Source organism: Nanorana parkeri, unplaced genomic scaffold (genome assembly GCF_000935625.1).
Source record: "Nanorana parkeri isolate BGI_ZX_2015 unplaced genomic scaffold, ASM93562v1 scaffold793, whole genome shotgun sequence".
Taxonomy (NCBI): domain Eukaryota; kingdom Metazoa; phylum Chordata; class Amphibia; order Anura; family Dicroglossidae; genus Nanorana; species Nanorana parkeri.
The window spans coordinates 609,146-622,244 of NW_017307061.1; the positions used below are offsets into that span (position 1 = coordinate 609,146).

At 39.9% G+C, this 13,099-nt stretch overlaps 1 protein-coding gene across 1 annotated transcript in view; it reads left to right on the forward strand.

The window, feature by feature from the left end:
* The window catches only part of ADAMTS14 (ADAM metallopeptidase with thrombospondin type 1 motif 14), a 127,202-nt gene that overhangs the window by 34,558 nt on the left and 79,545 nt on the right, over positions 1–13,099 (forward strand). Inside the window, exons 3-4 of the mRNA XM_018564906.1 lie at positions 458–611; positions 7,438–7,634. Of these exons, the coding sequence (XP_018420408.1) occupies positions 458–611; positions 7,438–7,634 (351 nt within the window). The remainder of the gene's footprint in view (positions 1–457; positions 612–7,437; positions 7,635–13,099) is intronic.

Genomic DNA, 13,099 nt, shown 5'->3' on the forward strand with positions numbered 1-13,099 from the left:
GCATTTTATTGTGCTCTTTTGTTGATGAATATATTGTCAGTCAATCTTACTAGAATCTAAATGAGCATGTGTTTTGGTTGTTTCATAGCTTTGAATGCTTACTTTTATCTGCATTTATTGGAAGAAAATACTTGACCACAGATGTCTGCCACTACACAATCTCTTTTTTGTGTTACATTGTTTTTCGATGCAGTTTTTCACAGTATTGTCCATAGCTATGTAACATCATATTATGGTACACAAGTCAAGATACTATAATGGTTTAACCTTGACATACTGTATGTGGAGTGGAATCTGTAAAAATACTGAAGTCAAGCTGTGGTTTTGCCATATTTGCATAGACTGATATACTCAAAACTACTCTCCTATTGTCCAAATAGACAGATAGATGGTCGTTCTGTAAATATGCTATATGTGGATTCCTGCACAATAATCACTCACAATGTATTTGTTTCAGGCCGGCTTGATAAGAACAGACAGTAGCGAATTCTTTATTGAGCCTTTAGAGCGAGGACGGCAGGATGATGAAGAGAATGGCCGTGCACATGTGGTCTACAGAAGATCCGCTTTGCAGGACAAAACTGGAACCCAAGGGGAGATGCATAATGAAGGTACCTTAAATATGAAACATGTGGTGTTTTTTTTTTCTTAGACAGAACTACATTTATGTAATTTGTCAAGCGTCCAGTTGTTGATGTGAAATTTTCTAGGAACTGAAAACAATTATTATTAAAAAAATACAATATTTTAGTAAACCTTCTACAATACATCTTTAAAACCAATGTCTTCCATTGCTGAAATACCATGATTTTTGTAGACTGAAACGCATGTGTTATCACTCTACCATGAAGCAGAGAGAACCAGATTTTGTTTTCCAGAATATTATTTTAAGATTACAGTATTTGTTGTGTTTGTTCAAATACTGCTAGAAGTGCCACTCTTACATCAATCTCAGTTGCCAGTGGTTGCAAGTTACCATTCTGAAACTAGGCATTATACACAGGTGGATATGTATGAATAGCCCACCCACTAAGCACAAAGACTTGAATCCAGATATCACACAAATATGCATACATTTGTATTCTGCACACATGCCATGGTACAGTTTTTATCAGGGCTTGAAAAATCCGCTCGTCTGTGACGAGAGGACAGTGGAGCCCGACGAGCAGCTTCCCAGCCGGCCGTTGTAATTACACGGCCGGCCGGTAGCTTTACATTCAAGCGATCGGGCGTCTTTAGAGACGCTCGATCGCTTGTAATAGCAGCTGTCACTGCCGTTGCCGGTCCCGAGATCCGCTGTGCCCGATGCGGCCAGGACCGGCACGGCTCTGTGACAGGAGATCAAAGGGAGTTCAGTACACAAACTCCCTTTGATCTCCTCTGAGTCACGGAATGCAGGAAGTGGTGTATATTACATCACTTCCTGCATTCAGTGTCACTCTTCAGCTACAGAAGCTGATGAAGCAGATCTCTGCTTTATCAGCTTCTCTGGGGGCCCCTAGGGGACATTAGGGGTCTTGGAGACCCCTGATGTCTCCATAAAGAGGACCTGTCATGTAAATTGGCTATTACATAGGGGGCTTCTTAGCCCCCCATGTAATAGCAATAAAGCTGTGTGTAAAAAAAAAAAAAAGTAATATAAAAATTAAAGAAGCATAAAAAAATTTAAGAAAACACGCCCCCCACATACACACGCACTTTCGTGCGAAAACGATGATTGCGCCTATTGTGCCGCACATGTTAAATATCACAACAGATGTCGGAGTGAGAGCAATAATTTTAGAGCCATTAATCACTGATAATACTAAACTGATGAGCAGTAAAAGAGTTTTAATCGTCGCCTATGAGCGTTTTTTGCGATTTTTGCTGGCGCACGCAATTTTAAGGCTTGACATGTTTGGTGTCTATTTACCCGCCGTGACCCCGAATTTTATGTTTTACTAAAAATATGGGTAATAATAAATGTTCTATAACATAACGTAGGGAAACTTTTTTTTTTTTTACATTAACGGTACTTTTTTCATTATATAGTTAAAAAAAAATAACTCCCCCCCAGTGGTGATTATAAACCTCCAAAAGAAAGCTCTATCTGTCCCCAAAAATGTTTAACATAAATTGCAAGGCTATAGTCCGGTCATGCTGACTGGTGACATTTTTGACTGACTGGTGAGACACCATCAAATTTTTCAAGCCCTGGTTTTTATTCATGGAGAACAGCAGGTAATTAACCAAAATATAAAAAGCAAGAGGATTTTACTTTGTCATGATGTTTATTTCCATTCTCTCCAAAAAAGAGTTGTCTAATTTAATAAAATTATAACAGACATACACAGCTGGTAGGTCTGACCTTTAAGTGAGCCCGAGAATGAATGTTGAGGTCCCATGAATGGCAGTAATTGTATTCTGTCATCCATTAATTTCATACCTTAGACAAATATTTAAAGGCGTTCTAAAGTCACAGCATAGATTATTCTGTTATAACATCAGCATTGTAATAGGAATACATACTAGAGTTGTTTTTGATAATGCGATCAAAGCTTGAAAAAATCCCTTTTATGTAGTATGCTGCCTTCCATCTGCCCATCACTTTTAACAACTTCCTAGATTCCCAGTGTTCTTTGCGTCTCTTTCCCTGCTGCTTGATGTGATGTAATCTTGATTTCTCAAGACTACATATCGCACAATGCAAGCAATACTAATGTTACATTGTGAGAAGTTCAGCCTTGAGTTGTAGTTCAGACAGCGGGCTTGGTTAGAAAGGTGATACAAGGAAGTGCATATTCACAGAGCTAATTGAAATTGTGTCAGTGCATTAAGGAAGTACATCTTATGGGCATCTTCAATAATTAAGTTTACATACTTCTATATGAATATGGTTATTAGGAGTGGGATAGAATTTGTGGAAATTCAATATAGAAAGTAGGGCTGGTAATGATTACAATTTTCCTGTTCGATTAATCGAATTTTTTTAAATCGATTAATCGACTAATTTCGATTAATTATAACGCACATACAGAGGGGGGTCTCACCAGAGCTTTGAGGGGGCCTCACCAGGGTAGCAGGGCTCTGTGGGGTCTTACTAGCCTTGTTAGAACAACAAGAGGGCAGAAAGACATATTTATTTTTAGTTTTGACCATAGATACCTTGTAATTGACACTAGGAATTCCAGAAAACCAAACTGTTCCGATTCTGTCCTGATATCATCACAACAATCATCAGTAATTTAAAACTTCCCTAACTAGGTATATGAAGTGATTTTGATAACTCTTATGTAAACATAAATTGCAAATAAAGAATGTCTTTCTTTAAATGTAACTTAATCTACATGAAAAAGAAAACTAACTGGAAATCTGCACACATAAATTTTCAGTTTATGTCTAAAACATAGAATGGAGTTCAGTGGATTAAAACAACTAAGTTAGAAATCAGAAACATGTTGCTTTCCATGGCGACACGGTGATAAAAGACCATAACTGCTGACAGGCATATTGTTTTGGGTGCACGTAGATGACAGTCAATATTCTGCTAACATGCATACCTAATGTGACATCTGATAGGTATAACCAGTTGGACTGTGCTCTTCGCAAATAGTAAACATAATTTCTCCACCTTTGAGACTGCACTACACTGCACTACATTGGAGTTCAAGGACACAATTCAGTTGATTGGATAACAACAAACAGTCAAAGGGGAGTGAGATAAGGGAAGGATGGCAGCTTATACTCCAAAGTGAAGCAGGATACCCACCAAAGCATTTCTTATTTGACCAATCAGAAACCTTAATTTTCAATCCTACATTTTAATGGGTACTTCATTGAATTCATTTACAGGTAGCCATTTCCATCATGGCTATATATGTTGGTGCTCTTTGGAAAATAACAAAATAGCAGGCACTTTAAATGTAAGGTAGATTGGTTAGCAATAATTTAAAATGGATAGTCTGCCAAGTGCCTGAATTCCAAGACTCATTCATATTAATTTAAAAGAAGGATAATTACATAAAGAACTTACATAGACTTACTATGTTAGTATTTGTGAAACTAATCACAGGCGGCCAGGTGAATAAAAACTGCAGCCAACATGACTTTTGATTGATTTGACAATATAAACAGTATATCTGTCCCCACTGAAAGATTCACGTTCTCTCACTGTTCTGGTGACAACTCTAAAATATTGGATTTCTCTTCATTTGCAGTAACAGTGGTCCCAAAGACAGGCGTGAATCTCCCCAGCTGGGATACAGACAGCAATAAAACATGACAAAGGGTCTAACTTTGTTAGAAAAACTTCCTTACAGTAACATCTTGAAGTACTACCCTTGCTGGAAACTGAGGCACTTGCATTGGATAGGGGGATGGTAGTTGGCAGGACTTAACCCTGAAGTCAGGCTCCATTAACAAAGAAAAAGCAGTTTCAATTGGTACACAGAAAATAATTTTCTAGCTAAGAAAGGTAATATCAGGAATCTTATGGTGTTTTGCTGTTAGGCAGGTCTTTTACATTTAAAGGTTTGAAATGCCCCACTACTTTAAAGTGGACTCTATATGAAAAAAGGAAAGTCTGCTTTCCTACCAGCACTCCTGGAAGGTCCATTTTAACAGAAGATCTTGAAGCCTGAGCATGTCATGTCAACCATCCCAGTCATAACATGCACTGTATGTGTATCTGGAGTAGAAAATAAACACTACAGTGTAGTTGGTTCAAATTTAACCCAAAATGCTTTAATAACTAAGAGCTATTTTGGGTATTTAGTGGCTTTGATCCTCTAAAAGTAGAGGAATTAAGGGTGAAAAAGAGATTATTGTACATTCTTTTTCTGATGCAATTTCCAATGATCAATTCCCATTCACTGAAATAGTTTGGTAGTAGCTTGTTAGCATAGCCTATTTTCCTGAGGAGTAGATTAAAGCTGTGTCTAATCCTTCTTACTGTGCAAATTAGGTTATCTAAGACTTCACATGCCAACCAGAAAGTCCCTCTTTGTACAAATGATTTCTAGGAAGAAATGCTGTCTGTATATACTGTGTGACATGTGTGAGGGGCCAAGTAGGTAAACCACTGACTCAGCAAGCGGTCGTTTAAGTCTGTTGAGAAAATCGCTTTTCCTAAATGTCTAGTCTGTAGTATGGTTTTCTTTTATTGCATTTTGCTATAGGAAGTTGGTTAAATACAAACGTTTATTATTTTTGGATGCATTTTGTACACATGCAAAGAAAAATAAGACATAAAAAACATTTACTTTACAGTTGTAAGGAAAATATGTCTAAATGGTTTCTATATTGAAGGATTATTTAGTATAAATTAAAAAAAAATGCATTAAATGACCTTCCATTTATAATCTAAAGGCGGCCATACATTGTACTCTTTTCTTTTGTACAAATTGTACACAAACAGTCTTCCGAACAAGAATCGAACAGTTGATGGTACGAACAAAAATCGGTGGGGTTTTCATTCGTCAAAAATCTTAGCAAGAACACAGCACATGCGCAAAAGGAAATTATTTCCATCGTTTCTCCAAAGTTGGTTGGTTAGTATGGCTAACTAACGATTTCCGAAATCGACATTTGACTATGCTTGATGGGGAAGTGTAGGTAAAACCGAACGACGGTTCGTGCAAGAAATGAAAAATTTTGACCGAAAATCGTACAATGTATGGCCACCTTTTACTTCACACAAATCAGTTTTCCAGTTTTGGTGCAGCTACTTAGCCACTTTGGTACCAGCCTGCACATACCTCTTTATTACCAGGCTGTTTTCCACTTTTCAGGGCTTTGATAGTTTGTCTGATAATTACTCTGTCATGCAACACTATAGCCAAATGAATGTTATATCATTTTTTGAAACATATTTTTTGTTGTTTAGTGGTATTTTTTTCAACTTCAACTTTTTTTCTTCTTGCTCTACTATACAAAGGGAAAGGGTGGGGAAGGAGGGGTTAACGTGCAGGAAAAAGGAGTCACAATACAGAGGCAGGCTGGACACTTGTAGTTTAGGAGCGTAGTGGCAGTGAATGGGTTAAGAAAATCTCAGTCAAAGAGAATGAATGAATTAATCAGCAGCTGCTGACCCATTCATTCTTCCATTCACAACTTACATTTATTCCTCTCCTTCATCTGTTGTAAGAAGAAGTAGAGAGATTTTGACGACAGCTGTGATTAGTCATCACAGTAATCACAAGGTACTGAGCTGCTTAGATCAGCTCAGGACACAGCGGGTGCCCAATGGCTGTTTCTGGAGTGACGTATTAAAACGTCGTTCCAGAAATAGACATCCACCTCATAGTCATTTTTAAAAAAATAATACGGCTTTAGGGAGATGGTTAAAGATCCAAAGTCCAGAGCAAAATCCACAACTAGGCTCACCAGCAACAGGGACTATTTATTTATTGCAAGTAATTATATAGCCAATAATTTATACAGCACTTTAAGTATTATTCATTCACATGAGGCCCTGCTCTTAAAAGAACTATGGGGTAAGTGTTTTTCCCCATAGTTCTCTTTATGGCCACGGGAGGACATATACTAGCGTCCTCCCGTGACCCAAAGCTCAGTATATCGCGGACTATTGCCCGCGATATACTGAGAGCGCTGCAGCCGGGACAGGACCCGACAATACTGTCGGGATCCACCCAGCTGCATGAGTGACAGCTAGCTCTGCCTATCTAGAGGCAGAGCCAGCTGTGCTCGCCCTCTCTCCTGTTCGTTCCTCCACTCAGCGCTGGAGGATCGGAGAGGGGGGAATACCTGCAGGGAAACGGTGACTGACAGGGAGACAATCAGGAAATGAGCGGATCGGTGGCATGTTTCTGCTCACTTCCTGATCGATAGAGCCAACCTGTGATAGCTTCTTTGTCACAGGTCGGCTCTAACTATGAGGATGAGTGGAAATCACTCACTTCATAGATCTCCTTTAAAGAGCTTACAATCCATGGCTCCTATACCATGCATATATACCTACATACTAATACTAGGGCCAATTTAGAAAGGAGCCAATTCACCTACCAGCATGTCTTTGGAGAGTGGGAGGAAACTAGAGTACCTGGAGGAAACCCAAGCAAGCATGGGGGTACATTCAAACTCCATACAGACAGTGTCATTGACTGACAGCCAGTGCTGCCAGGCGGATGTGCTAACCACTAAGTCACCCTGACTAAAGCCTGAAATAAATGTGATATGTTTTCTGAAAAAAAGCACAAAACAAAAACTGTATTCACTGATTTTCTATGTAGTGTCTTTTAGAAATGGTAGCTGGGTAATCAGTAGATAGTCACTTGTGAATCCACAATTATTATCCACAATAAGGCTGAACTGTTATTTTTTAGGTATAATGTACAAGTACATGAGTACAACCTAGTGTTTTTTAAAGCTCAGCTCAAGAATTAGATATTCTTATTCTCTTGATACTTCTGGAGCTCATGCTGTGCCTTTTTCTTTCAGTTGCAAGGAGTGAAGTTGATGCGCTTCCTTTTGCTGTGGATTTGATGCAAGACAGAATATGGGAAAGTGAGCGCAAGAAACGTCATGCCAAGAAGGATGACTATAACATAGAGGTTTTGCTGGCAGTGGATGACTCTGTTGTACGCTTCCATGGAAAGGAACACGTGCAAAACTACGTCCTCACCCTTTTGAACATAGTGAGGTTTTAAAAAAATATATTATTTTTATTTGTCTGTTTATATGTTATGTATGTGCATCAGAAGAACGGTACTAATTTACTAGTTTGTTTTTAATAGAAAATCTTTCAAGAAAATAGTCAATTTAATTGTAGGTGGAGAGTAATGAAAAGACTGTGAAATAGTTCTTAACTGGAACAGTGTGTAATTGTGGTACTGTAAAGAAGATCGCATATTGCTTCGGTGGCTTCTTGACAGAATTTGGTGTTACAGTTAGCCCTATGTATCTGCATAGTTCAACACTACAAGTGGTCTTAGACATAGATGCAGCAGCACCTATCAGAGTGAGGGAAGTTCTCCCATGGCTCCCCTAGGCTATGTCATATGACACATCAGAGCCGAGGAGTAGCCTCTCTACTTCCTAGAGTAAGTTTGATGTAAATAGGGATGCACCGATACTGAGTATTTGGGGCGAGTACTCGTACTCGCCCCAAATACTCTGATACTTATCCTGATACCGGAACTTCTGGTCAGTGGGAGATTTCCTCTGACTGGCAGTGCCGTGAGGGAACATGGAGCCAGCTTCTTGGCCAATCAGGAAAGCCGGGGCATGGGCAATGACTCGCGGCCAAGCTTCCTCATTGGCCGGGAAGCCAGCTCCATGCTGTTTGGTCAGCTCCATGCTGATTAGCCGGGAAGCCGGTTTCTCGGCCAATCAGCATCGAGCCAGCCAAACAGCTGGCTCAAAGTGATTGGCTGGAAAGCTGGCTACCCTGCCAATCAGCATTGAGCTGTATCAACAAATTATTCCAGTTCAAATGAAAATAAAAAATTCAAATTTAAACTTTTTTAATCTTGAGACATTTAGTGACAAAACTTGGGGTGGTATGGCTAAAGCAAATGCATTTATTTGGCTTATATTTATAGAAAAGCCTCTTAAATAACTCAATACAATTTTGTGATTGATCTTTTAGAGGCTTTTGCTGGTCTAGTTTGTTTTAAAAGATTTTTGATCTTTTTAGTTTTACTTGCAATGCCTTTTGTAGCACTGATGTCTGGGACGTTATACGTCATACTTATCTGGCCACCAGATGCTGCCTGTAGAGAAATTATTTCTGGTCCGTCGTCTTTCTTGTTTTTTTCATGAGTTTTATTGCTTGCACTATGATATCATAATAAGTCAAACTAAGGCTAGCAAGTGAAATAGGCTGAAGTGCTGTTGTTTTCACATACAGGTGCATAATGGATTAATTGAAATACTGTATGTAGATATGTGAAGCCTCATCACCATCAGACTTGCATATGGGGAAAGTTGTATGGGCATAAGACTTGACAAACAATTCCAAGAATGCGTTAATAATGGCTTTTTGAAAGCTTTGAAGCAAAGCTGAACATTATTCTAAACCATGCACAGTAAAATATAACTGCTACTTAACACATGATAAGGAATGCTAATAATCTGGAGGTGTCTTTTTAAAAGTGTCATAGCTGACCCATTTGAGGAACTTATCTAAAAAATACATCCAAATTCTGTGCTTTCAACCTATTCAATGATGGAATAGTTTAGGAAACTATATCAATCAAGTGACATTTGTATTTCATACCGGTGCATTGAAGATTTTGATAACACGAACAGTCCACAAATCTAGCAAGATCAAAAATCTTTAAAAATCAACCACTATGAACAAATTTTGGCATTACTACAGGAGCTCCAGACACACAAATTCACAAATGTTGTATACTGCAGGGCTCAAAATTTCAAGTCCTGAGCTACTAGCCAGGCCTTAAAAGTTACTCGCCACCAGTTGCCCCACCTAACCCCTACCCTGCCCCGGACTTAACTCCGCCAGATCAGTGGTGTGACATAGAGTACAGAGATCAGTAACAACGCGGAGTCCAGAGGCCAGTGGTGTGATGCACAGTACTAAGGTCAGCAGTACAGAGGTCAGTAATGTAACTCGGAGTGCAGAGGTCAGCAGTGTTAAGCTGCCCATACACCTTACAACCATCGCACGAACCCGCCGAAAATCGTACGATTTTTGGCAGGTTTTCCAGCTAGCTTGGAAGACGAATGTCGTGTAACCGTACAGTAGATGCGGCCACACGCTGCCCATACACCTGCCGATTATCGTACTTTGCGGGATCACCCGCGATTATCGTACGATAATCGTCAGGTGCATGGGCACCTTTTCACAGAAAAAACAGGGACTTACAGTGCACAGTTGATCTGATTCAGGTGCTCTCTTCCTCTCCTGGTGGGGGTGTTGGGGGGAGGGTCATCAATGCTGCCTCTATGTAACAAGGTGAAGCCTCCAGCAGCGTAGTTGAGCCTCCTTTAAAGTCCCACACTGCAGAAATGTACAGAGGTCAGCAGGATGACGCACAGCACAGAGCTCAGTAATGAAACGCACAGTCCAGAGGTCAGCAGTAAGGAGGTCAGTAATGTAACGCACAGTACACAGGTCAGCGGTACAGAGGTCAGTAATGTAACGCACAGTACAGAGGTCAGTAATAAAACACAGTTCAAAAGTCAGCAGTGTAAGGCAGAAATAATGCACGGTACAGAAGTCGGCAATAGCGCACAGTGGAGAGGTCAGCGGTGTAAGGCAGAAATAACGTACGGCGCAGCGATCACCAAGAACGCACAGCACAGAAGTCAGCAAAAACGCACAGCGCAGCGGTCAGCAACAACGCACAACGCAGCGGTCAGCAATAGCACACGGCGCATCGGTCAGCGAGAGCACACGGCGCATCGGTCAGCGAGAGCACACGGCGCATTGGTCAGCGAGAGCGCACGGCGCAGCGGTCAGCGAGAGCGCATGGCGCATCGGTCAGCGAGAGCGCACGGCGCAGCGGTCAGCGAGAACGCACGGCGCATCGGTCAGCGAGAGCGCACGGCGACATTCAATCCAAATTAAACATACTGTATAGTTGCATCTTTCCAGTTTCTCTCACATATATGGTCAGCATAATATTTTGTATCCCTCAAGTTCCATTTACATATTCCTTTGGGTACAAATCAGTGACAGCTGTTTAATAAAATAAAATAAGATCTTATTGGGCTAATATGACCTACATTTCTATTATATTTATTATATATATATATATATACCAGTGGATATTTTGCACAGTAGTTGCACTGTTGATGAACTGACATTGGTGGGAGCAGTGTGTGAAATGGTGCAGTGCTCATATTTAGAATATATTAGTCGCTGGCAGTGAATACAGAGCACTTTCCCCCCCTGGAATTACAGTGGGATGAAGTTCCAGAAGTCAGTTTATAAACAGTGAGGTGTGGTCCGTGTCCAGAGATGTCTCATCTTGTCTAATGATGGTCTGGGAAGCAGACTCAGACATCACCCAGGGAATCAATCTTCCCACACACAGCTCTAGAAAAGCGCCATCAACTGGACAATTAGGGAATACAGACAGCAGTCAGAAGAGTAAATATGGCTCTAGATAGCAGAAAATTAAAAAAAATCTTCCATAGCACACAGTGGACAAAAGGTACAAGGTGAAAGGCCACCGTTAGGTAAATATTTATACCACCTGCCACCAGAACTATATTTATTATATATATATATATATATTATATATTTCTCCAGTGATTGTCATCTTACATTTGGCACTCAATATTGCTGGATAGTAATCTATGGTGATTATCTGTGTTATATGTAAGTTTTACTGAGATTTGGACAACATTAGTTTTACAATTTTTTATGCAAGCATAATTCTTGCCTGCAACTGCACATGTTTTCTAAAGGAAGACCTGAATACAAGATGCTTAGAACAGAATGCTTGGACCATATCCAGGGAGGGATTCACTAAGCAAGGGGCACAGAGTAATAGTGCAGAAGCTGAAAACTGTTTAACTATTGCACACTTATTTGATATTGTAGTCTAATTATTGCATCACTGCTCTGATGACTGTGGCTATGTACCAACATGAAAAGAAAAGCCCTCAGTCAGTTCCTACAAATTACCAAGATTGCAGCTGCAGGTGAGGCAAAAAAGAGCCAGAAATATAAAAGAGTTGGATGTACACTGGATAGATGCCTGATTCACTCATGCACTGATTCACTGCATTGCTTGTATAAATCCTCCCCTCCCCCAAGACTGTGTGTGTGGCTGTGGGGAGACAGAGTACAGAAGCTGTAGACGGCAGAAAACATTATGTAGCAATGGAAAAGGCTTTAGGAGAACTGCATACATGGAAGATTGACAGGATTACCTGAGCCTACCGGATTTATATTGGATAAAGTCATGTGTCCTTGGTCTAAGAGGAGCGTGTCTATCTAATGCTGAGTTGTTAAATAAAGCTAGTTATCCAATCTATTGTTTTTTCCACATGTTCTGGCTATGCAATTCAAACACTTTATATAAAAAAATACTTTGCCCTACAACATTTAATAGCTTCCTTGCCTTCCAAGCCACCATGGCCTTTGCATAGCTGCCAACATTTCAAACACATTTTCAGGAGCACTTTTTTTGGTGTACATCCAGCAAGCCATTGTGAATGGAGAATGCACTTTATGTATATTGAAATTGTAGTGCTTCATAGGCTAGACTTTTCTCTTTTGCTTTTTATGACTAACACATTTATGATGACAATAAATCAGCACTGTGAAAACTGTTGTGAGTTCATCTGTGTTTATCTGTTCTGTAAAGGTTGTAGTATTAGTGGAGAATTCATTTAAAATAGTTGTGGTTCTACAAGAGGCATATTGTTAACCGATTGTACAATTTAATTTTAAAATACTATATTTATATAGGAATATTTACCACAATAAGGACAGAAACACAAGCAACAACCTATGGTTCATTAGTACAATTATTGATGTACTTGTTTAACTAGCTACAACATTTAGTCTGTACAGTGTGGCAACCCAAGAGCTCCTGCAGAGAATACAGTGATAAACACCAATTACGTTGCAATCATATTTGCCATCAAATATTTAGAAAACATCAGTTGACACTGACTGTTCTGCTGAGTACTGTGACCCCTGTTGTGGCTGCTGACGGATTGAAGCTTTTGTAGATGGAAAAAATCCTGTGCAATAAAACTAATTAAGACTTTGTCACCCAGCTTAATATAATGTACAACATAGCAGTGCAGGGGTCAGAATTGTATTGTACAACATAATGAATGCAGTCCATTTCTCAGAAGTATAAAGTACAACATAGCTTATACAGTGCACGGGTCAAGAGTTTAACATACAGCATAGCGTATTTACTGAAGGGATCAGGAGTATAATGCACAACATGGTGAATGCAGGGCTTAGGACCTTGCAATATACAGCATTGTCTACAGAGTGCAGTGGTCAGTAAAATATGCCTCACAGTTGATGTAAGAAAGGGGAGTGATAGATCCCTCCACTACCTCCATCCTAAATGGCTATCCCCTCTTTGCCTCCCCCTACAGAGGACCCCAGAGCCCAAGTGTCTTGGGTGTGGGTGCATAGTGTGGATAGTGTGGGTGAGCAGCA